General features: G+C 45.9%; 1 protein-coding gene across 4 annotated transcripts; it reads left to right on the top strand.

Moving 5' to 3' along the window:
* The first annotated feature begins 1,342 nt into the window (after positions 1-1,342).
* On the top strand, positions 1,343-24,244 carry LOC110530974 (RB1-inducible coiled-coil protein 1). Of its 4 annotated transcripts, none has more exons than XM_090182493.1 (24): positions 1,343-2,528; positions 3,962-4,094; positions 4,209-4,335; positions 4,502-4,672; positions 5,981-6,183; positions 9,364-9,790; positions 9,991-10,161; positions 10,363-10,547; positions 10,735-10,921; positions 11,110-11,191; positions 11,320-11,384; positions 11,495-11,598; positions 11,826-11,958; positions 12,072-13,999; positions 15,059-15,251; positions 16,208-16,316; positions 16,504-16,813; positions 17,351-17,405; positions 18,892-18,939; positions 22,305-22,363; positions 22,598-22,725; positions 23,085-23,155; positions 23,352-23,451; positions 23,577-24,244. In XM_090182493.1, exons 2-23 carry the CDS (start codon positions 4,024-4,026, stop codon positions 23,427-23,429), a joined length of 4,905 nt encoding a protein of 1,634 aa, XP_090038619.1. In that variant the 5' UTR covers positions 1,343-2,528; positions 3,962-4,023; the 3' UTR covers positions 23,430-23,451; positions 23,577-24,244. The 4 variants fall into 4 exon arrangements, with proteins under 4 accessions (XP_090038619.1, XP_036842010.2, XP_036842011.2 ...); XM_036986115.2 differs by having other exon boundaries at positions 23,067-23,155; XM_036986116.2 differs by having other exon boundaries at positions 23,352-24,244.
* The last annotated feature ends 483 nt before the right edge of the window (positions 24,245-24,727 follow it).

The following is a 24,727-nucleotide window of genomic DNA, read 5'->3' as shown; positions in this document are numbered from 1 at the left end:
CAGGAAGTTAAAGCTTGGTCGCAAATGGGTCTTCCAAATGGACAATGACCCCAAGCATACTTCCAAAGTTGTGGCAAAATGGCTTAAGGACAACAACGTCAAGGTATTGGAGTGGCCATCACAAAGCCCTTACCTCAATCCCATATAAAATTTGTGGGCAGAACTGAAAAAGAGTGTGGGAGCAAAGACAACTACAAACCTGACTCGGTTACACCAGCTCTGTCAGGAGGAATGGGCCAAAATTCACCCAATTTATTGTGGGAAGCTTGTGGATGGCTACCTGAAATGTTTGACCCAAGATAAACAATTTAAAGGCAATGCTACCAAACACTAATTGAGTATATGTAAACTTCTGACCCACTGGGAATGTGATGAAATAAATAAAAGCTGAAATAAATCATTTTCTATTATTATTCTGACATTTCACATTCTTAAAACAACTTGGTGATCCTAACTGACCTAAGACAGGACATTTTTACTAGGATTAAATGTCAGGAATTGTGAAAAACTGAGTTTAAATGTATTTGGCTAAGGTGTATGTAAACTTCTGACTTCAACTGTAAATAACACAAGGAATAAATACATAATGAGTAACGATAACTAACTTTAATAGCTATATACACAGGGTACCAGTCCCGAGTCGATGTGCAGGGGTACAAGGTAATAGAGGTAGATACGTACAGTATATATAGGTAGGGGTAAAGTGACTAGGCAGCAGGACATATAATAAACAGCAGCAGTGTATGTGATGAGTCAAGATTTAATGCAAAAAGTATCAATGCAGCTAGTCCGGGTAGCTATTTGGTTAACTATATAGCAGTCTTTTGGCTTGGATGTAGAAGCTGTTCAGGGTCCTGCTAGTTCCAGACTTGGTACCCCGGCACCGCGTGCCATGCAGTAGCAGAGAGAACAGTCTATGACTTGGGTGACTGGAGTCTTTGACAATTTTTTGAGCCTCTGACACCACCTGGTATAGAGGTCCTGGATGTCAGGGAGCTTGCTTCGCCCCAGTGATGTACTAGGCTATACGCACTTGCGGTCAGTTGCCATACCAAGAGGTGATGCAGACAGTCAAGATTCTCTCAATGGTGAAGCTGTATAACTTTTTCAGAATCTGAGGGCCCAAATCAAATATTTTCTGCCTCCTGAGGGGGAAGAGATGTTGTTGTGCCTTCTTCACAACTGTGTTGGTGTGTGTGGACCATGGTAATTCCTTAATGATGTGGACACCAAAGACCTTGAAGCTCTCAACCCACTCCACTACAGCCCTGTCGATGTGGATGGGGGCGGGCTCACCCCTCTGTTTCCTGTAGTCCACAATCAGCTCCTTTGTTTTGCTGATGTTGAGGGAGAGGTTGTTGTCCTGGCACCACATTGCCAGGTCACTGACCTCCTCCCTATAAGCCGTCTCATCGTTGTCGGTGATCAACCATACCACCGTCGTGTTGTCAGCGATCTTAATGGTGTTGGAGTCGTGGGCGGACACACAGTCTTGTGTAAACAGGGAGTACAGGAGGGGACTAAGCATGCACCCGAGGGGCCACGTTGTTGAGGGTCAGCATGGCAGGTGTTTTGTTTCCTACCCTCATCACCTGGAGGCGGCCCGTCAGGAAGTCCGTCAGAGTGCTACGGGGCGACAGTCATTTAGACAGGTTCTCCAGGAAAGACTGTGAACCCGAATCCAGTGACATGCCTGCCATATTTAAAGATGACTATTTTGAAATTCTGTATTTTTTTATGCATGCTAATGCTGCATGGATGTCTGCTTTCAAGTATAATGTGTAGGCAGGCAGGTAGCCTAGCGGTAAAAAGTGTTGGGCCAGTAACCAAAAGGTTGCTGGTTTGAATCCCTGAGCCGAATAGGTGAAAAAAAATATGTTGATGTGCCCTTGAGCAAGGCATGTAACCCTAATTGCTCCTGTAAGTTGCTCTTTAGAGCACCTGCTAAAATTACATAAAATTTTAAATATGTATTGGAGGTGGAGAGTTAGCAATCTCTACATACAATGCCATATGTGTTTTGTCGTTGGATTATCAAGTTGGTGGGGTAGATAATTAATTAAAGGTCCCCAGTTTATGTGGAGCCTCTCTCTACCACACCCCTTCACATGTTGCAGCAAAACACAGCCATTAATTTTTCTTCTCCCAGAATGCACCTTGCTGTGCAGTGACGACGAAGACAACAACAAAACACAGCTGCAGAGTAGGGTGTTAGCTTGCTAGCTAACGTTACTTGAAATAAACCTTAAGTCTTGTTACATAACCCTGGGCAAAAAAAGATACCCGTAACAAACCATGCAAATGTGTAGTTACATAGCAATATGAATCGATCGTAAAAACTAAGATTGAGTCAGACTAGCTAATCATTCCACACAGCTAGCTATATTGTCGGCTAGCTTTCTAAATCCAGCTAGCTTGTAACGTCAGCTAACTCGATGCCGTTAAAGCTAAACCAAGCTAGCCAGCTAAGTTAGCGTGCTACCGGTAGCTCGCCAAGGCGGAGGAGGAGATGGGATTAAACAAAAAAGGTAAGAGTTTGTCTTATTGTTAGACATGTCAGTCATGTAACATTTATATAAATAGGAGAGGGCACTTTGCGGACCCATTCACTGTCATGGTTGTAAACTTGCAGAAATATAACGCTAGTTAGTTAGCCAACGTTAGCTAAACTAGCTAACAGTAGGTAGTGGTTAGGCAACGTCTGCCAACGCTAAGTTGCTGAGAAGCATCAGAGGAAAGGAATTTAAGACATTTATTAGTTAGTTCATTAACCAAATAGCTATATCGATGTAAACTTGTCTTTAGTTCGTACTTTTCTTTGCCTTTTATTTTGTCCAACCTTGACTTCAAGATAGCTGGCTAGCGTTAGCTACTAACGTTAATGGTCTATTACGCAGGCATAGCGAGTTAACGTTAAAGCTTGCTAGCCACCGCCGACGGTGTCAAGGCTTCGTATTTGATCGGCGGAGAGCCATACGGGCATGTTTCACATGTAGACAAATCATTTAGTTATCCCCGATGGTGCGTGCCATGTTAGCTAGTTTGCTAACGTACACAGTGTGTTCGCTAGCTCGGGGCGTATTTCAAATGTTTTTACGTGTCTGTTGTGTTTGGCTGATCAAACCTCTAATTTAGTTGGCAGCTAGCCATATTGCTTGTTGTTTCTAGACCAGTTTCAATGTGAGACAGGCGTCCTCAGTCTTGTTTACAATGTAGTTCGCCGACGTTAGCTTTTGCTTGCTAGCTAGTAGCCACCATGACTCAGCCTGTAGCTAACCCCCCCTGACTGCCTATTTAGTGAGTGTCTAATTGTAAATTTCGCCTGATAATAATTTTGCTGGACAATGAACGTTTGCCCAACTAGGAAAGTAGCCGCGTCTATTCATTTTGGAACTAGCCAGATGCTGTCAAATTGAATTAAACATTATTTAGTTGAGTTCAAGCAACTACTGAATTAGTTTAGGTTAGAAGCTCCACCTGTGTGGCTGCTTTTTAGTTATCTTCTCAATAAAGCCCAAGGGACAATATACCAGGCTAAGGGCTGTTCTTAAACACGAAACAACGCGGAGTGCCTGGACACAGCCCTTAGCGATGGTATTTTGACCATATATCACAAACACCTGAGGTGCCTTATTGTTATTATAAACTGGTTACCAACGTAGTTAGACCAGTAAATATAAATGTTTTCTCATATACCACAACTGTCAGCCAATCATTCAGGTCTCGAACCATCCAGTTTGTAATTATATTTTTGGGATTAGTTTTCTTCCCTGTACAGGACCACTGTCTCAAAGAAAATTAGCTAGAGATTGTGGTTTATGTGTCAATAAATCTCTTTGGTAGACTTGAATGAATTGTCTAAAATTTAAGGTAGCTTCCAGTAGTATGAATAGTAAACAGTATAGAAAATCACAACCAAAAGTAAATACCTAGCTACTAATACCTTTTTTTATCTTCACAGGATGGTGTTGAATGACTAAATGATCAAGATAAAAGAGTGTGAAGATCGCTGGAGGATTCAACATGAAGTTGTATGTATTCCAGGTCAACAATGGAAGCACTCTGACATTTGACACAGAACTTGCTGTCCAAACGTAAGACCCATTTATTTAATCTTTCAGATGATCCTTATCCATTTTCTACTAGTCTCTATGGAAAATGTCATTTGTGCGGAAATTAAAACATTCTCTGAACCTGTCTTCTTGCAGAGTGTTGGACCTCAAACATGCCATCCAGGTCAAGTACAAGATTGCAACCCAGCATCAAGTCCTGGTTGTGAATGGAGGGGAGTGTATGGTTGCAGAGAGGCGTGTCTGCAGCTACAGTGCTGGCACGGTAAATTTGCATCATTTGGAATGATTGTGTGTTTTTGGTGTGGATTGTGTTGCAGAAAGGAGATGGTTTTGACTTGATTGATGGCAGTTTTCTGTGAAAGACGGGGGGAAAAAAGGATGTCATAATTCCAGATGTGCAAAGTTGACACATTGATTTTGCTTCCCAGGACACCAACCCCATATTCCTGTTCAACAAAGAGATGATTTTGTGTGACCGGGCTCCGACTATCCCGAAAACCACCTTCTCTATTGAGAATGAGATGGAGCTCAAGGTGGAGGAGTCACTAATGATGCCAGCAGTCTTTCACACCGTTGCCTCGCGAACACAACTTGCTGTGGTAAATGTTTTGTTGCTTTCTGGTCTAGTTACTACTTTCTCAAAATAAGCCATCAATATCGCTCTACCTTGTTTTACCATACTCAATATTAAAATAAGGGTATTTTATTTTTTATTCAACCTATATTTAACTAGGCAAGTCAGTTAAGAACAAATTCTTATTTACAATGACGGCCTACCAAAAGGCAAAAGGCCTCCTGCGGGGACGGGAGCTGCGGGGACTTGTCACATCATGACAAGAGAGACAACACAATGCTACATAAAGAGAGACCTAAGGCAACAACATAGCAAGGCAGCAACACAACATGGTAGCAGCACAAAACGTGGTACAAACATTATTGGACACAGACAACAGCACAAAGGGCAAGACGGTAGAGACAACAATACATCATGTGAAGCAGCCACAACTGTCAGTAAGCGTGTCCATGATTGAGTCTTTGAATGAAGAGATTACGATAAAACAGTCCAGTTTGAGAGTGTGTTTGCAGCTCGTTCTAGTCGCTAACTGCAGCGAACTGAATAGAGGAGCGATCATGGATGTGTGTGCTTTGGGGACCTTTAACAGAATGTGACTGGCAGAACGGGTGTTGTATGTGGAGGATGAGGGCTGCAGTAGGTATCTCAGATAGGGGGGAGTGAGGCCTAAGAGGGTTTTGTAAATAAGCATCAACCAGTGGTTCTTGCGATGGGTATACAGAAATTACCCCTTTACAGAGGAGTATAGAATGCAGTGATGTGTCCTTTAAGGAGCATTGGTGGTGTCAGAGGAAGGCCCTAAAAATTGTCAACGACCCCAGCCACCCCAGTCATAGACTGTTCTCTCTACTATCGCATGGCAAGCGGTACCGGAGTGCCAAGTCTAGGACAAAAAGGCTTCTCAACAGTTTTTACCCTGTCTTTTACTGTTGTTTTTATTTCTTTACCTACCTGTTGTTCACCTAATACATTTGTTGCACTATTGGTTAGAGCCAGTAAGTAAGCACATGACAAATAAACTTTGATTTGGTGGCAAATCTGATGGCTGTATGGTGAAGAACATGTAGCCGCTCGAGAGCAACCTTTCCTGCGATCTGTAAATTATGTCTCCGTAATCTAGCATGGGTAGGATGGTCATCTGAATCATGGTTAGTTTGGCAGCTGGGGTGAAAGAGGAGCGATTACAATAGAGGAAACCAAGTCTAGATTTAACTTTAGCCTGCCGCTTTGAAATGTGCTGAGAGAAGGGCAGTGTAGCTAATCAAGTGTATGATTGTTTTGGCATTTTTTGTGTGATCAAACTTCTGACTACCTTTTTATTATGCTTCTCTAGGAAATGTTTGAAGTTGCCAAGAAACTTTGCTCTTTCTGCGAACGCCTGGTTCATGATGAACACCTCCAACACCAAGGCTGGGCTGCCATCATGGCCAACCTGGATGACTGCACGCTGTCCTATCAGAAGCTACTGTGGAAATTTGACACGGCATACATGAATTATCAACAAGACTTTGAGGATATCAAATTGAAACTGACAAAGTAAGTGACTCCCTGCATACATTTTAAAGGGGGTGGGGGGTGAATAATGCAATTTGGATGTGTTGGCCTGCTGTGATACTTCAGTCAATAGGTTCAATTTCAATTAATTATTCAGGTTAAATGAATGTATCTCACAGATAAAGGGCTGTATCAGGTTATAGTTCTCTGTGTGTGGCATACCACATCAACTAATTATGTTCATTACGTTTGAGTAATTTAGCAGACACTCTTATCCAGACTGACTTACTGTACTAAGTACATACATTTTCATATTATAATTTTTTTCTTTCAAACTGGTCCTCGTGGGAATCAAACCCACAACTCTGGTGTTGCAAGGGCCATGCTCTACCAACTGAGACACACTCTTTCTCTGTCTCTCTCGGTCGGTCTGTCTGTGTCTGTCTCTCGGTCTGTCTGTCTCTCTCGGTCTGTCTCTCTCGGTCGGTCTGTCGGTCTGTGTCTGTCTCTCGGTCTGTCTGTGTCTGTTTGTCTGTCTCTCTCGGTCGGTCGGTCTGTCGGTCTGTGTCTGTCTCTCTGTCTGTCTCTCTCGCTCTCGGTCTGTCTCTCGCTCTCGGTCTGTCTGTCTCGCACTCGGCCTGTCTGTGTCTGTCTGTCTCTCGGTCTGTCTGTCTCTCGGTCTGTCTGTCTCTCGGTCTGTCTGTCTCTCGGTCTGTCTGTCTCCCGGTCTGTCTGTCTCTCTCTCTCGCTCTCGCCCGGTCTGTCTGTCTCTCTCGCTCGCTCTCGCCCGGTCTGTCTCTCTCGCTCGCTCTCGCCCGGTCTGTCTCTCTCGCTCTCTCTCGGCCGGTCTGTCTGTCTCTCTCGCTCTCGGCCTGTCTGTCTGTCTCTCGCTCTCTCTCGGCCTCTCTCTCGGCCTCTCTCTCGCTCTCTCTCGGCCTCTCTCTCGCTCTCTCTCGGCCTCTCTCTCTCTCTCTCTCTCTCGGCCTCTCTTGCTCTCGGCCTGTCTGTCTCTCTCTCGCTCTCGGCCTGTCTGTGTCTCTCTCTCGCTCTCGGCCTGTCTGTCTCTCTCTCTCGCTCTCGGCCTGTCTGTCTCTCTCTCTCGCTCTCGGCCTGTCTGTCTGTGTCTCTCTCGCTCTCGGCCTGTCTGTCTGTCTCGCTCTCGCTCTCGGCCTGTCTGTCTGTCTCGCTCTCGGCCTGTCTGTCTGTCTCGCTCTCGCTCTCGGCCTGTCTGTCTGTCTCTCTCTCGCTCTCGGCCTGTCTGTCTGTCTGTCTCTCTCGCTCTCGGCCTGTCTGTCTGTCTCTCTCGCTCTCTCTGTCTCTCTCTCGCGCTCTCTCGGTCTCTCTCTCGCTCTCGGTCTGTCTCTCGCTATCGGTCTGTCTCTGTCTGTCTGTCTGTCTCTCTCTCTCGCGCTCGGCCTGTCTCTCTCTCGCGGTCTGTCTGTCTCGCTCTCGGTCTGTCTCTCTCTCGCTCTCGGTCGGTCTATCTCTCTCGCTCTCTGTCGGTCTATCTCTCTCGCTCTCTGTCGGTCTATCTCTCTCGCTCTCTGTCGGTCTATCTCTCTCGCTCTCTGTCGGTCTATCTCTCTCGCTCTCTGTCGGTCTATCTCTCTCGCTCTCTGTCGGTCTATCTCTCTCGCTCTCTGTCGGTCTATCTCTCTCGCTCTCTGTCGGTCTATCTCTCTCGCTCTCTGTCGGTCTATCTCTCTCGCTCTCTGTCGGTCTATCTCTCTCGCTCTCTGTCGGTCTATCTCTCTCGCTCTCTGTCGGTCTATCTCTCTCGCTCTCTGTCGGTCTATCTCTCTCGCTCTCTGTCGGTCTATCTCTCTCGCTCTCTGTCGGTCTATCTCTCTCGCTCTCTGTCGGTCTATCTCTCTCGCTCTCTGTCGGTCTATCTCTCTCGCTCTCTGTCGGTCTATCTCTCTCGCTCTCTGTCGGTCTATATCTCTCGCTTTCTGTCGGTCTATCTCTCGCTCTCTCTGTCGGCCTCTCTCTCTCTCTCTCTCTCTCTCGGCCTCTCTTGCTCTCGGCCTGTCTGTCTCTCTCTCTCGCTCTCGGCCTGTCTGTCTCTCGCTCTCGGCCTGTCTGTCTCTCTCTCTCGCTCTCGGCCTGTCTGTCTCTCTCTCTCGCTCTCGGCCTGTCTGTCTGTCTCGCTCTCGGCCTGTCTGTCTGTCTCGCTCTCGCTCTCGGCCTGTCTGTCTGTCTCGCTCTCGGCCTGTCTGTCTGTCTCGCTCTCGGCCTGTCTGTCTGTCTCTCTCTCGCTCTCGGCCTGTCTGTCTGTCTGTCTCTCTCGCTCTCGGCCTGTCTGTCTGTCTCGCTCTCGGCCTGTCTGTCTGTCTCTCTCGCTCTCGGCCTGTCTGTCTCTCTCTCGCTCTCTGTCGGTCTATCTCTCTCGCTCTCTGTCGGTCTATCTCTCTCGCTCTCTGTCGGTCTATCTCTCTCGCTCTCTGTCGGTCTATCTCTCTCGCTCTCTGTCGGTCTATCTCTCTCGCTCTCTGTCGGTCTATCTCTCTCGCTCTCTGTCGGTCTATCTCTGTCGGTCTATCTCTCTCGCTCTCTGTCGGTCTATCGCTCTCGCTCTCTGTCGGTCTATCGCTCTCGCTCTCTGTCGGTCTATCGCTCTCGCTCTCTGTCGGTCTATCGCTCTCGCTCTCTGTCGGTCTATCTCTCTCGCTCTCTGTCGGTCTATCTCTCTCGCTCTCTGTCGGTCTATCTCTCTCGCTCTCTGTCGGTCTATCTCTCTCGCTCTCTGTCGGTCTATCTCTCTCGCTCTCTGTCGGTCTATCTCTCTCGCTCTCTGTCGGTCTATCTCTCTCGCTCTCTGTCGGTCTATCTCTCTCGCTCTCTGTCGGTCTATCTCTCTCGCTCTCTGTCGGTCTATCTCTCTCGCTCTCTGTCGGTCTATCTCTCTCGCTCTCTGTCGGTCTATCTCTCTCGCTCTCTGTCGGTCTATCTCTCTCGCTCTCTGTCGGTCTATCTCTCTCGCTCTCTGTCGGTCTATCTCTCTCGCTCTCTGTCGGTCTATCTCTCTCGCTCTCTGTCGGTCTATCTCTCTCGCTCTCTGTCAGTCTGTCTCCCTCTCTCTCGGGCTGTCTGCCTCTCTCTCGGTCTGTCTGTGTGTGTGTGTGTCCTCCCCCTGCCACACTTGCATTAATGAATCTGTAGCCAAAGATGTAAATCTAAATTCTATGGTTGTGAACTGAGATTTGGCATGTCCTTTTCTAGACTGGGGACAGCAGTCTCAGTCATGGCCAAGATCCCCCTACTGGAGTGTCTGACCCGCCACAGCTACAGGGAATGTCTAGAGAAGTCCTGCTCCACTCCTGCCAAGGACTCCGATGAGACCGAGGAGGAGAAGTCTACTGACTCTGTGCTCTGCCCCACCCCCACCGAAACACAAAGGAGCTCCACCAAGTTACCTATGTCAGTCTGTGCTCCGGGGGCGGGGGGCTCACCCGACACCGCCCAAGCCCAGGAAGGCAGTGAGATGACTGACAGTAGTGGGCTGAGGGCAGCTCTTCAGGAGGCAGACTCTCCAGAGAGGGCCAATCCCCCGTCCTTCAACGTCACACTGCTGGACTGGATCAACGTTCAAGACCGGCCCAATGATGTGGAATCAGTTGTGAGGAAATGCTTTGACTCCATCAATAGGGTGAGTCACTGTTGTTGTTTGTGTCTGTATGTTGTCTTTACTTTGCCTGTCTGTATTTGTGTATGTGTGACTGAATAGGCCTCTCAGTGGCCTTGCCATGACTCCACAGTGTAATTCTGTATCAACACGAGTCCACAGTCTGTTATGAGAGTTTATTCAGAAACAGTTCGGATGGAGCCACAGCATCCTTTCTATTTCAGCTCGACCCACGGATCATTCAACCATTCTTGTCGGAATGTCGAGACACGATAGCCAAACTGGATAATCAGAACATGAAAGCCATCAAAGGTCTTGAAGACAGGTTATACGCTCTAGACCAAATGATAGCAAGCTGTAACAAGTTGGTGAATGAACAGAAGGAACTTGCTCAGGTAAGCAAAATAAATATTATCTAAATTATGTTATTGTACCAAATGCCAATAGTGAATAAAACACTGAATAGAAATGTGCCTAATCATTCAAATGACCACTTGATAAAATGATTTACGGTATATTGCAATCAAGCTTTTAGTAGAAAATGTGTACATGAAATCTAACTAAACTCCCCTATTAATCAATCTATTGGCTGTTAGGGATTTCTGGCCAATCAGAAGCGTGCTGAGAACCTGAAGGATACGTCCGTGCTGCCTGACCTGTGTCTTAGTCACGCCAACCAGCTGATGATCATGCTGACCAACCACCGGAAGCTGCTGGACATCAAACAGAAGTGCACCACTGCCAAACAGGAACTGGCGAACAACCTACAAGTTCGACTCAAGTAAGACATCTGTTCATCTGTGTCATGTTTTATTAACATCTTCTTGAAATGAACCGAATTGCTCTACTGATTCCAGATGTGTAACTGGTCGAATACAGTCATTGAAAGCACGAAACGAACTAAGATAACACTGTAGAAATAATGCTAACTTAGCCAAGCTAAAGCACCCTGGCCACTGTGAATGTAGATGGTGCTGCTATGTGATGCTGCACGCGGATCAGGACGGAGAGAAGCTGCAGGCCTTGCTGAGGCTGCTGACAGAGCTGATGGAGAGGGTCCGGGTGGTGGACGCCCTCAGCACCGTGCCTCAGATGTACTGCCTGGCCGTGGTGGAGGTGGTCCGCCGGAAGATCTTCATAGGTCACTACAGAGAGGTCAGAGCACAGGACCATCATGTGACCACTTCTCAAAACCCAATCCCAACCCACATCTCCCCTCAGTTCCAACTTGCAGACCTGAAACAACCCTCAACCTCCAGCTGGGCCTACAGATATGCGGTGAAACTCAAATTGGAGGGGAAATGTTGTAAGTTCTGCTCTTCTGTTCTTCTCTCTCTCCTCAGTGGGCCTGTGCTCTCGTGAAGGATGGAAAACGTCTCTATGAGACTGAGAAGTATAAAAGGGAAACGTTTGGCAAGTTGTTCAGTAAGTTCCTTTATTTAAAAAAAATAATCCCATTTGATGATATTTAACGAGTGTCCCCTCTGAAATTAACATACGTTCATTCCTACCAACAGCTGAGCTGACATAAAGCTCTGTGATCCTCTTTGCAGGGAAATCTTTTCTCAGAAATCGCTTGTTTAGAGGACTTGACTCATGGCCCCCCACTTCATTTTGCGTAAGTAGTCAGTCAATTGCGTTTTTTTTAAACATCTATTTAATTCCCAAAATATTGTAATCTAATCCATTTTTCTTGTTTTTGTTGTTTATCCCTCTTTTATCGTGTAGACGCGAAAGCCCAGAAAGTTTGACTTTGAGCTTCCAGATATTTCCCTTGGTGACCTGCAGTACTTAAAGACCTGTTGTCCTACAGAGGTGCAGCCTTTCCTCAGGTAGGCCGTGGTTTCTCTCGTGCATCGTGAAGCAATAACCAGGCATGCCTGCCTTACGTTTTACTAACTTGTGAACTGTATTATCTGTTGCAATATGCAGTGCAATAACCCACTATGCAGTGCAATAACCCACTATGCAGTGCAATAACCCACTATGCAGTGCAATAACCCAATATGCAGTGCAATAACCCAATATGCAGTGCAATAAACCTGGTACTTTTCCCCAGGCTTCCAACACTGTGTGACTTTGAGCCTTTGCACCAGCACGTGGAGATGCTTCAACAGTTGGTGCTAGCTACTCAAGCTGCCAGTGTGGACGAGATGTCTCGAACTATCACTGACTTACTGAGCGAACAAAGGGTAATCACAATCTACAATGGAATATGCACTGGAAATAATCCCAAAGCACAGAGATCACTGTCCCTTAATTGCATATTCTTCACTCACTCCCCTTCTCATTTCTGTTCCTCCAGGTGTCGTGCAGCCAGAGTGCTCAGAGATCCACGGCAGCGGTGACCCCGTTAACCACGCGGTCCAACAGCACCCCGGGGACCACCTTTACCTCCTCCATGACCCCATCCTCTCTCAGTCTCCCGGGCCCACTCTGCCAGCCCCTCCCTGGCCACGGCCCCACCACGCTGGAGGACCTGTCCCCAGACAGCATCGACGCCCAAACCTTCGACTTTGAGACCATTGGCCACCCCAACATGGACCCTGTCCTGCAGCAGGCCGGTTCCCTGGACCTGGACTCCCTGGCTGAGAGTCCCGAGTCAGACTTCATGTCGGCGGTCAACGAGTTTGTGATCGAAAACTCACCCACCCCCATCAGCGACCCCACCAGCCCAGGGATGATGGTGGAGTCGCTGTACTCTTCGGTCATCAACGCCATCGACAGCAAGCGCATGCATGACACCACCACTTTAGAGAGGGAGAACTCCAAGATGGCCGCGCTAAAGCTGAGCATGGAGAAGTACCGCACTGCTGCCGAGGAGTCCCAGACCAACCTGCGGAGCGTCAAGGATGACCTGTACCGCCACAGAGACCTGCTGCTGAAGGAGCAGCGAGACTTTGGCTTCGCCCTGAAGACCATGACCATTGAGGTGCGCAACATGGTGGACACCATCCGTAAGAGAGAGGAGGAGGAGCACCAGGCCGAGCTCCTCTCCCTGCAGCAGGACCACGAGAATCAGCTTCAGGCCCTGATGGAAGAGAACCAGGTCAACAAGAACATTGTGAAAGATGTGCAGCGGACCATGCTGGAACTGGAGGGGCTGCTGGAGCACAAGAAGAAGGAGCTCACCCAGCTGGAGGTCGAGAGAGAGGACTGGGCCGAGGCACAGAACGGACACACTCAAAAGGCCAGGGTCCTGGAGCAGAAGATCAGCGATCAGGCCCAAGAGGTGCAGACCCTGGCTGCCTCCAGAGACTCCCTGGCCAGCCAGCTGGAGACGCTGCACATTGAGATCGAGCGCGGCCAGCAGAAGATCCGCCAGGAGCTGGAGGGGGCCCAGCAGTCCCACCTGCAGGAGCTGGAGGAGAGGATGAGGCATCAGCACCAGGCCCAGCTAGATACCCTGGCCCGGGAGAACCAGGAGGCCCTGGAGCATCTGGCCACAGAGAACAGGGCCAAGCTGAGCGAGGTCACTGACCTGCACACCGCCACCCTGACAGAGAGGGACTGCCAGCTGAGGGACCTGGAGGCCCGGGTCATCGAGCTGGCTGAACTGCGCTGCAAGCTGGAGGTGGAGCTGGCCCTGAAGGAGTCTGAGACAGAGGAGGTGAGGCTGCTGTACGAGGAGGCCAAGCAGGGGCAGCAGGAGGCCAATGTGGGGAAGGCCACCGTGGAGGCTGAGACCCAGTCCCTCAGCGATCAGCTAGCCAAGGTTAACAGGCAGCTGCAGGCCAAGAACGAGGAGTACGAGACCGACCTGGCTGAGCTGAGGAGGCTGATGGAGAAGGACCAGTGTATCTCTGAGTTGGTGGACAGGCACGAAGAGGAGAGGAACCAACTCCACAGAGAGCTGACCGCCCTGCAGCAGCAGACCCTGGACGCCGAGAAGAGCCGCGTTGAGCAGCTGCAGAACCTCCAGCGAGACCTCGACTTGCAGACAGTGGCACTGTGCGAAGATAAGGAGAAGCAGCGGGGGAGTTCTGAGGAGCAGGAACAACACTTAAGGACTGTTATCTGCGATTTGCAGGTGGAGAACGACCTGCTCGCCAAAAGAATAGAGCAGGACACACAAACAGCCCAGGAACGTTTGGAGAAAGAGAAGGCCTTGAAGGCTGCTGTACCAGATGACCTTAAAGACTTAAAGCAACAGAAGGTGGAGATGGAGAAAAGACTGTCAGACAAAATTAGACAACTTGAATGTGACCTTCAGGAAAGACAATCCTCTGAAAGGTAAGAGCTGATGAATGCCCCACTGCTCTCTACTTGCATTAAACAGTGATTTGGTATAAACATGTCATTCACCTTGTAATGAAGAAGGTAACTATTTATACAGATCATTATTAGCTGTAACATTAGCTTCTCCATGTGATATACTGTATCTAATATAGCAAACATTTGAGTGAATCCCACCCAGACTTCAGTCTGTGTTGACTTCTGTGAGCTGTAGTTTACGCTGAAAATAGCACTTTTGTAATGTGGCATAGCTGCATTTTGGGTTGTGGTACCGCTAAGTGCAATGTTTTCATCATGAAAAAAGGGCCTGTATTAAATGCTAGGGGAAACCAGCGCTTGTACAGTATACTGTTTCAAGCATGCATGTGGTTGGATGTTTTTGACATACCTGTTGCCAAAGGGATTAATGTGAGTTTAAATTGTGAGGAGTTAGTATTTATTTTGACCTGGTGTGTGTGTGTCTCTGCCTGTGTCTCTGTCTGCCTGCCTGCCTGTGTCTCTGCCTGCCTGCCCGTGTCTCTGTCTGCCTGCCTGCCTGTGTCTCTGTCTGCCTGCCTGCCTGTGTCTCTGTCTGTCTGCCTGCCTGCCTGTGTCTTTGTCTGCCTGCCTGCCTGTGTCTTTGTCTGCCTGCCTGCCTGTGTCTCTGTCTGACTGCCTGCCTGTGTCTCTGTCTGCCTGCCTGCCTGTGTCTCTGTCTGCCTGCCTGCCTGCCTGTGTCTCTGTCTGTCTGCCTGCCTGTGTCTGTCTGCCTGCCTGCCTGCCTGTATCTCTGTCTGCCTGCCTGCCTGTGTCTTTGTCTGCTTGCCTGTGTCTCTGTCTGCCTGTCTGCCCGCGTCTCTCTGTCTGCCCGCGTCTCTCTGTCTGCCTGCCTGCTACTTGTGTCTGTCCGTCTGCTTCTTGTCTGTCCGCCTGCTACTTGTGTCTGTCCGCCTGCTACTTGTGTCTGTACGCCTGCTACTTGTGTCTGTCCGCCTGCTACTTGTGTCTGTGTCTGTCTGCCTCCTACTTGTGTCTGTGTCTGTCTGCCTGTTACTTGTGTCTGTGTGTGTCCCTCAGAGAGGCAGGGTTGTCGGAGGTACAGGCAGAGGGTCGGGGGTCTGATGCAGGGGCTCCTCTCTCCCTGGACTCTGCATTGCAGGAGCATCTGCAGCAGGAGACAGCCTCGCTGCACACCCAGCTGGAGCTCCTGGAGAGGAGGAAGAACGAGGAGATGCAGAACCTCAAGACCTCCCTCATTGCAGAACAACAGGTCAGTGTTAGGCTAGTCCTCCCCAGATCTTCAGAAGATTCCTCTGTCAGTAATGACCAGCACCAAATCTAGGAGCAGCACCTATCTAGATACACTACAATTTAAATCATATACTCTGTCGTTTGTCTGCCTAAAAGGTTTAGCTTTTATCTAATTGTTAGCCAAATGTTTCCGTTTTTTAGGGTTTGTCTCCAATTAGCTTTCCACTAAGTAGGTCTAATTGTGATCCACTGGCAACTGCAAACAAACTGACTACTAGTGACCAATATCTAAAATTCTTCAAATACTCCATTACATCACTACTACTAAGTCTTAGTCGCCCCTTAATGAAGCAGGTCTGTGGGGCAGTATGTGTGTATTATAATTAGAGCACAGTGTTCTCATGTTGTCTTGCTTGCTGGGGAGCAGTCCAAATGGGAATATGATACTGGCCACTGTGTGACCCTCTTGGTGTAACGTGGTTAAGCCTTAACCATATTGTTGGGAGTAAAAAGCCGTTAGAAACATTGGTGAGAACACATTCTGCCCCACAAATATATACTTTTGTACTATTTCTATAAATTATTATTATAATTATCGGCTTGGTAGCAAAATCCAAGGTCCTCCTAGCTAGCCTAAGGTCCTCCTAGCTAGCCTAAGGTCCTCCTAGCTAGCCTAAGGTCCTCCTAGCTAGCCTAAGGTCCTCCTAGCTAGCCTAAGGTCCTCCTAGCTAGCCTAAGGTCCTCCTAGCTAGCCTAAGGTCCTCCTAGCTAGCCTAAGGTCTTATGCTAAAGTGAGCAGGCTTGATTGTGGTCTATTGTTCTGAGCCATGACTCAACCCTCAGTTGACTCACTGAGCCTGTCACCTGTCTGGTAGTTCTTTGTCCTCTGTGACTGCCTCACTGTGTGTTAACTTACCTCCCAGACAATGCAGTAGCAGCATCTGAAAGCCTAATTTCCCCCTCCTCCCTCCCCAGACTAACTTCAACACTGTGCTGACGAGAGAGAAGCTGAAAAAGGAACAGATCATCAATGATCTGACAGAGAAGCTGCGGAAGGTTACCCAGCAACAGGAGAAGGACAAAGGTACAGGACAGACAATGATTTCTGCCTTCTGAAAACTTAATGTGCTGGATATACTGAAACTAGATTGCATTTTCTATGCTGTTATTGGTTTGTGGTTTGTTCAACCCTTGAATATGTTGGTTGATTGTATTGAAAGTCAGTCTGGCTGCAGTCCATTCATCCTGATATGTTCACTGTGTGTCTCCAGGTCTAATAGAGACACTGTCTGAAGACCGAGCCATCGTCATGCAGGAGAAGAAGCAGTTGGAGGAGGACCTGAACCGGCTGCGCAGCACCGCCCTGGTGTCCTCGGCCTACTACAGCCCTAACCTCTTAGCTCTGGAGCCCACTGGAGCTGGACCTGGGCATTGTCCTGGTCCTGGGACTGAAGTTGAGTTTGGGGCTGGAGCCTGCTACTCGGAGCCCTTCCTTGACACCGACAGACCTGCCTCTGTGGCCGCCATCAGAGAGGACGACAAGGTGGACTCAGCTGTGGAGGCCAGTATGGTGACCGTACAGTAAGCATCTCCCAAACATAAATAGTCCAATAAACAGTGACTCATAATAACCCCGAACATCGCAATGAATCTGTCATTTTATAGAAATAAGTTAAGCTTTGACATATCTACTTGTCAAAATATTTGTCTAATGGTATTTGGTTGAACTGAGGACAGTGGCGGCCTTTGAAAGGCATTAGACCAATTTGTGAATAGACGTTGTAAGCTGTCAAAGAATAATGTTGAAGATAGTAGTAGCATGTCAGTTTTAATGTGTAAAAGATTAAGAAGGATGTTGAAAGTACTTGCTTGAGATGGCCAGACAAGGATGGACAATGTGAGGACAAATAAGACAGAACAAGGGAGGCTAGGATTGGAAAATGTAAGTTATTAATTTATTTTTTACTTTTAACTACAATCAAGCAGGCTAGTAATCATTATTACCCCAGAGAAGGTCACTCTAAATTAATATTTATGTTTGTTGAATCTTCATATTTCAGAGTAAGAATTTGTTGTCACCACAGTGATCTGATTATTCGTCCGTTGTTTCCTTATCAGCGATAACATCCTGATGATGTCCGAGGAGAAACAGCGGATACTGTTACTTGAGAGGGTGAGTAGACACCTGTATGACATAAATCTTCTAAATGGAACCGGAGGAAGTTGGGCTCATTGAATGAGGAATTACAATACTAACAGGATCTAAACTCAGCAATAAAAATAAATGTTCTCTCACTGTCAACTGTGTTTATTTTCAGCAAACTTAACGTGTGCAAATATTTGTATGAACTTAAGATTCAACAACTGAGACATAAACTGAACAAGTTCCACAGACATGTGACTAACAGAAATTGAATAATTTGTCCCTGAACAAAGGGGGGGGGGGGGGTCAAAATCAAAAGTAACAATCTGAATCTGGTGTGGCCACCAGATGCATTAAGTACTGCAGTGCATCTCCTCCTCATGGACTGCACCAGATTTGGCAGTTCTTGCTGTGAGATGTTACCCCACTCTTCCACCAAGGCACCTGCAAGTTCCCAGACATTTCTGGGGCGAAAGGCCCCAGCCCTCACCCTCCGATCCAACAGGTCCCAGATGTGCTCAATGGGATTGAGATCTGGGCTCTTGGCTGGCCATGGCAGAACACTGACATTCCTGTCTTGCAGGAAATCACGCACAGAACGAGCAGTATGGCTGGTGGCATTGTCGTGCTGGAGGGTCATGTCAGGATGAGCCTGCAGGAAGGGTACTACATGAGGGAGGAGGATGTCTTCCCTGTAACACACAGCATTGAGATTGCCTGCAATGACAACAAGCTCAGTCCAATGATGCTGTGACACACCGCTCCAGACCATAACGGACCCTCCACCTCCAAATCCGAACATCACCCCTGGTGAGACTAAACCGCGACTCGTCAGTGAAGAGCACTTTTTGCCAGTCCTGTCTGGTCCAGCAACGGTGGGTTTGTGCGCATAGGCGACGTTGTTGCCGGTGATGTCTGGGAAGGACCTGCCTTACAACAGGCCTACAAGCCCTCAATCCAGCCTCTCTCAGCCTATTGTGGACAGTTTAAGCACTGAGGAGGGATTGTGCGTTCCTGGTTTAACTCGGGCAGTTGTTGTTGCCATCCTGTACCTGTCCCACAGGTGTGATGTTCGGATGTACCGATCCTGTGCAGGTGTTGTTACACGTGCTCTGCCACTGCGAGGACGATCAGCTGTCCGTCCTGTCTCCCTGTAGCGCTGTCTTTGGCGTCTCACAGTACAAACATTGCAATTTATTGCCCTGGCCACATCTGCATGCCTCCTTGCTGTATTCCTCGGGCACGTTCACACAGATGAGCAGGGACCCTGGGCATATTTCTTTTGGTGTTTTTCAGAGTCAGTAGAAAGGTCTCTTTAGTGTCCGAAGTTTTCATAACTGTGACCTTAATTGCCTACTGTCTGTAAGCTGTTAGTGTCTTAACGACCGTTCCACAGGTGCATGTTCATTAATTGTTTATGGTTCATTGAACAAGCATGGGAAACAGTGTTTAAACCCTTTACAATGACGATCTGTGAAGTTATTTGGATTTTTATCATTTTTTTTTGTCATTTCAGACTTTACATATGAAGGAAGAGGAAAACAAGCGCCTCAGTCAAAGACTGGTAGGTTTGATTCAATTTGATGACTGATTTAGAAAATGTGGAAATGTTGCCATTAATATGTTTAACTGTTCTAGGGCAAAAAAACAACCAGATATTGCAATTTCTTGATACATACATTTTTCACATGGTTTCCATGTGTGTAGTTGTCCCCCACGATGAAATCGGGGAGGGGACTGTGCATCTGTCTCGGTACGTTTTGTACGTTAGTCACACGCGATATGTCAGACAACACCGGACCGATTTTGATTAAACTTGGGTGAATGATGCGTTTTGCCGTAGACATACGTCATTTACAAAATTACACTGATAGACCCAATGGGGGTCCTATAGGAATCAACTGAAATTCTAAACATTCAGCATCCGTATCTCCTGTACCGTTTGAGCTTGAATTGTCACTAATTGGCACTGCATCATTTGTGGGGGATAGCATGTTTACTATCGCCTTGCTACTTATACTTACAGTGCCTTGCGAAAGTATTCGGCCCCCTTGAACTTTGCGACCTTTTGCCACATTTCAGGCTTCAAACATAAAGATATAAAACTGTATTTTTTTGTGAAGAATCAACAACAAGTGGGACACAATCATGAAGTGGAACGACATTTATTGGATATTTCAAACTTTTTTAACAAATTGGGCGTGCAAAATTATTCAGCCCCTTTACTTTCAGAGCAGCAAACTCTCTCCAGAAGTTCAGTGAGGATCTCTGAATGATCCAATGTTGACCTAAATGACTAATGATGATAAATACAATCCACCTGTGTATAATCAAGTCTCTGTATAAATGCACCTGCACTGTGATAGTCTCAGAGGTCCGTTAAAAGCGCAGAGAGCATCATGAAGAACAAGGAACACACCAGGCAGGTCCAATATACTGTTGTGAAGAAGTTTAAAGCCAGATTTGGATACAAAAAGATTACCCAAGCTTTAAACATCTCAATGAGCACTGTGCAAACGATAATATTGAAATGGAAGGAGTATCAGACCACTGCAAATCTACCAAGACCTGGCCGTCCCTCTAAACTTTCAGCTCATACAAGGAGAAGACTGATCAGAGATGCAGCCAAGAGGCCCATGATCACTCTGGATGAACTGCAGAGATCTACAGCTGAGGTGGGGGACTCTGTCCATAGGACAACAATCAGTCGTATATTGCACAAATCTGGCCTTTATGGAAGAGTGGCAAGAAAGCCATTTCTTAAAGATATCCATAAAAAGTGTTGTTTAAAGTTTGCCACAAGCCACCTGGGAGACACACCAAACATGTGGAAGAAGGTGCTCTGGTCAGATGAAACCAAAATTGAACTTTTTGGCAACAATGCAAAACGTTATGTTTGGCGTAAAAGCAACACAGCTGAACACACCATCCCCACTGTTAAACATGGTGGTGGCAGCATCATGGTACGGGCCTGCTTTTCTTCAGCAGGGACAGGGAAGATGGTTAAAATTGATGGGAAGATGGATGGAGCCAAATACAGGACCATTCTGGAAGAAAACCTGATGGAGTCTGAAAAACCTGATGGAGTGCAAAAGACCTGAGACTGGGACGGAGATTTGTCTTCCAACAAGACAATGATCCAAAACATAAAGCAAAATCTACAATGGAATGGTTCAAAAATAAACATAGCCAGGTGTTAGAATGGCCAAGTCAAAGTCCAGACCTGAATCCAATCGAGAATCTGTGGAAAGAACTGAAAACTGCTGTTCACAAATGCTCTCCATCCAACCTCACTGAGCTCGAGCTGTTTTGCAAGGAGGAATGGGAAAAAAATTCAGTCTCTCGATGTGCAAAACTGATAGAGACATACACCAAGCGACTTACAGCTGTAATCGCAGCAAAAGGTGGCGCTACAAAGTATTAACTTAAGGGGGCTGAATAATTTTGCACGCCCAATTTTTCCGTTTTTGATTTGTTAAAAAAAGTTTGAAATATCCGATAAATGTCGTTCCACTTCATGATTGTGTCCCACTTGTTGTTGATTCTTCACAAAAAAATACAGTTTTATATCTTTATGTTTGAAGCCTGAAATGTGGCAAAAGCTCGCAAAGTTCAAGGGGGCCGAATACTTTCGCAAGGCACTGTATACACTCATTATACACTCATTGGCCAGTTTGTTGGGTACACCCATATTGTACTGGGTCGGACCCCCCTTTGCCTCCAGAACAGCCTGAATTCTTCAAGGAATGGGAACATTGCTCAATTGATATCAAGGGACCTAACCTGTGCCAGGAAAGCATTCCCCACATCATTACACTACTGCCACCAGCCTGGATCATTGACAACAGGATGGATGGGGCCATGGACTCATGCTGCTTAGGCCAAATCCTGACTGCCATCAGCATCACGCAACAGGAACTGGGATTCTGTTTTTCATTTCTTCAATTGTCCAGTGTTGGTGTTAGTGTGCCACTGGAGCTGCTTCTTTTTGTTTTTAGCTGATAGGAGTGGAACCCAGTATGGTCGTCTGCTGGAATTGCCCGTCCTTTTGAAAGGACTGACGAGTTGTGCGTTCCAAGATGCTGTTCTGCACACCACTGTTGTACGGCGCCGTTATTTGCCCATTTTTGACCCGCCTATTAGCTTACACGATTTTTGCCAATCTCCTTCGACCTCTCGTCAACGAGCTGTTTTCTCCCACAGGACTGCTGCTGCGTGGATGTTTTTTGGTAGTCGCACCATTCTCTGTAAACCCTAGACACTGTTGTGCGTGAAAAACCCAGTAGGCCGGCAATTTCTGAGATACTGGAACACGAGCACCTGCCACTGACGATCATACCATGCTCAGAAGTTGCTTAGGTCACTCGTTTTGCCCCATCTAATGTTCACTCGAGCAGTAACTGAATGCCTCTCCGCCTGTCTGCCTGTGTTATATAGCAAGCCACGGCCACGTGACTCACTGTCTGTTGGAGCTAACCATTTTTATGAATGGTGTGGAGTACCTAATAAACTGTATTAGTGTATATACCATTTTAATTCATTTAGCTTAGACGCAGGTATTGTCAATGTACCCCAGTCTATTTTACCCCAGCACCACTAGATGGCAGTAGCATCAAAGCTTATGTCCCTGTCCAGCAGACCTAGGAGATTTCTGAGCCCGAACAGTAACTTCCTTCATCAAAAGGAAAATCAATGCAGTCCTTCAGGCATTTAAACATATTGCACCACTATTGCACACATACCTAAAAAAAAATAGCATAAAAATAAGTGCCAAAACGTATATGTTCCAGCAAATACATTTCACGCCATACGGTGGTGGTATTGACAGCTGCCATGCAAAGATCAGTCAGACTAGGAAAGCATCCATGACCAGCAGTGTCAAGAAGATCATACTCACTCATAACAACCATTACCTTTCTCTCTTTGTAGATGTCTCAAAGCATGTCCTCGGTGTCGTCACGGCATTCAGAGAAAATCGCCATCAGAGAGTAAGCTTATAAGATTGCCACATAAGTGCTGATGTGTAGAGTGTGTAGATACAGTGCTTGTACATTTTCTCCTTTGTAAAAAAATTCTCCAGCAAATCTCTGTTTTTCAGCAGTATGAACATCAAAGCTTTTTTATTTGTGTTTTTTATTTCATTTTTGTCTCTTAATATCTGGTTCATCCTTTTGTTGTATCTAGCCCCATTTTGTGTCAAGGTTGACCTCTGTCCTTTTCAGTTTCCAGGTTGGTGACTTGGTTCTGATCATCCTAGATGAAAGGCATGACAACTATGTACTGTTCACTGTGGGTCCCACCCTGTACTTCCTCCACTCCGAGTCCCTCACGGCCCTGGACCTCAAACCAGGTCAGACAATCATCATAGCCTACACTTAAAAAACAATATGTAGCTAAGTTATTATAGAATATTTACTTACTAAGTTATAATATACAAAGTTATATACAATTTTAACTTTTGTTGCGTAGAGACAAAGTTGCATACAATATAAAATATACAATTATACAAAGTTATTGTATAAAAGAAGATATGTTTTGTAGAACAAGTTGTGCAAAACAAGCATTTATCTCCTCTTTACAAACTCTAACTATTGGTGAATTGATTAACTTGGACAACTGAATTGGCGTAACCTATGTCAAAATGTTTGTGTGTATTGATTGTATTGGTTTTATTCTGTCAATCACTGACAGATCCTATGTTTACTTCAGCATCAGGAGCCTCAAGACGGCCGTGGGTTCTTGGAAAAGTGATGGAGAAGGAATATTGCCAGGCGAAAAAGGTAATTAGTATATAGGTAATGAATTGTAATAGTCATTTAATAGTCCAGTAGTATAGCACAGTAGCTTTTCTTAATATAGATTGTCATTAAAGAAGGTAAAATGATAATTATAATAGTAAATTAATAACCGACTAAAATAATCAACAATCAAATGGCGACGTTTTAAGAACATCTATGTGGTGACTGTTTCCTTTAGGCTCAAAACCGGTTCAAAGTTCCTTTGGGCACCAAGTTCTACAGGGTGAAAGCTGTTTCATGGAACAAGAAAGTATAATATAGCCAAGTTATGCTAAAATGTATGTTTATATTGAATAAAGTTTTAAATAGACTCTCACATCATACATAATTCATAAATACATCTCTTATCAACTTGAACATGGAAAAAAAAAGATAATAATCATGCTGTTATTTGGGCTTTCAGTTCAACACCCCATCAACCCTCTCTCTTTTTAATCCAGAAGATTTGTTATTGTGGACCAAACATTATTTCTTTATTAGGGCATGGCCCTAAACACTGGCAGAAAGCCTTTAATACCTGTGTGTAAATTGAACAAAACGTATTTGGATGTTTATATATTTAGTTATCATTCATTATCAGCATTTGTCCTCTTTGTGGAAAATACTGTATCATTACCAACAACAAATGAAAATATACATTTATTATAAATGTTTATGAAGGAATGTTCATGGCATGCATATTGATATATTTTCTTTGATTGCACTTATCCAGTTAAATGTCGTAGTTGGAAGTGTAGTCAATGCTGTTTGTTACTCACAGCGCAGTATGGCCCTGTGTTAATACTGACATGTACATTTTGGCCGACTAGTGAAAGCGGTCGTCATTACAATCCTTGAAAACGCACTTTCAAAAAAACAACGCTTTTTGTTGATTCAAAAGGGAAGGAATTGTGCTGTCAAATAAAATAAATACATAAAAATGAACTACAACAGCTCAACTTCCCGCTATCATAGAATATTGATATGTAGAATGGAATACTTTGCTTGTGACCGTGTTTCATTACTGGATGACATTGTACATTACCCATCATTCAAATTACACAAGTAACAATAAATGACTGTATTGTAAAAGAGTTTGGAGTTTTGAAACAATAAAAGATTGACCCCAAAAAACTATACTGCACTGTTTTTTTCTATACATAACTAAAATACTCACCCGTAAGAGCATTGGTGGTTTACAAAATATTTACACACAAAATATAGACATAAAGACATGACAGATAGACAATGTTTTAAAAAGATGCAATACATAACATTTCCATGATGAGCAACATCTCAAAGTGCAACATTAGAGAGATTTTCATATATCGAATATACCTCTAATGACCGGCACATGAGGATTGCAGTGGAAGATCATTTATAGAAATCATATCACTGAGCTGATCCTGCCTTTGGAATGCTCATAAGGACATAGGAAGGAAAATGCTACTTCTGTAGTGAAAGGATGAGCAACGCATTCATTACACTCAGTGACAACCTGCCTGTTTTAAAACCTGGTTTGTTGGCTCTTCAGGAAATATAGTAGGCCAATATTAATGCTCACTATCTAAGGAC

This window comes from Oncorhynchus mykiss, chromosome 8 (assembly GCF_057628025.1).
Source record: "Oncorhynchus mykiss isolate SJ-2025 chromosome 8, ASM5762802v1, whole genome shotgun sequence".
Lineage (NCBI taxonomy): Eukaryota > Metazoa > Chordata > Actinopteri > Salmoniformes > Salmonidae > Oncorhynchus > Oncorhynchus mykiss.
Note: the sequence above shows the minus strand (reverse complement) of the source record. Positions and strands in the feature narration are given on the sequence as shown.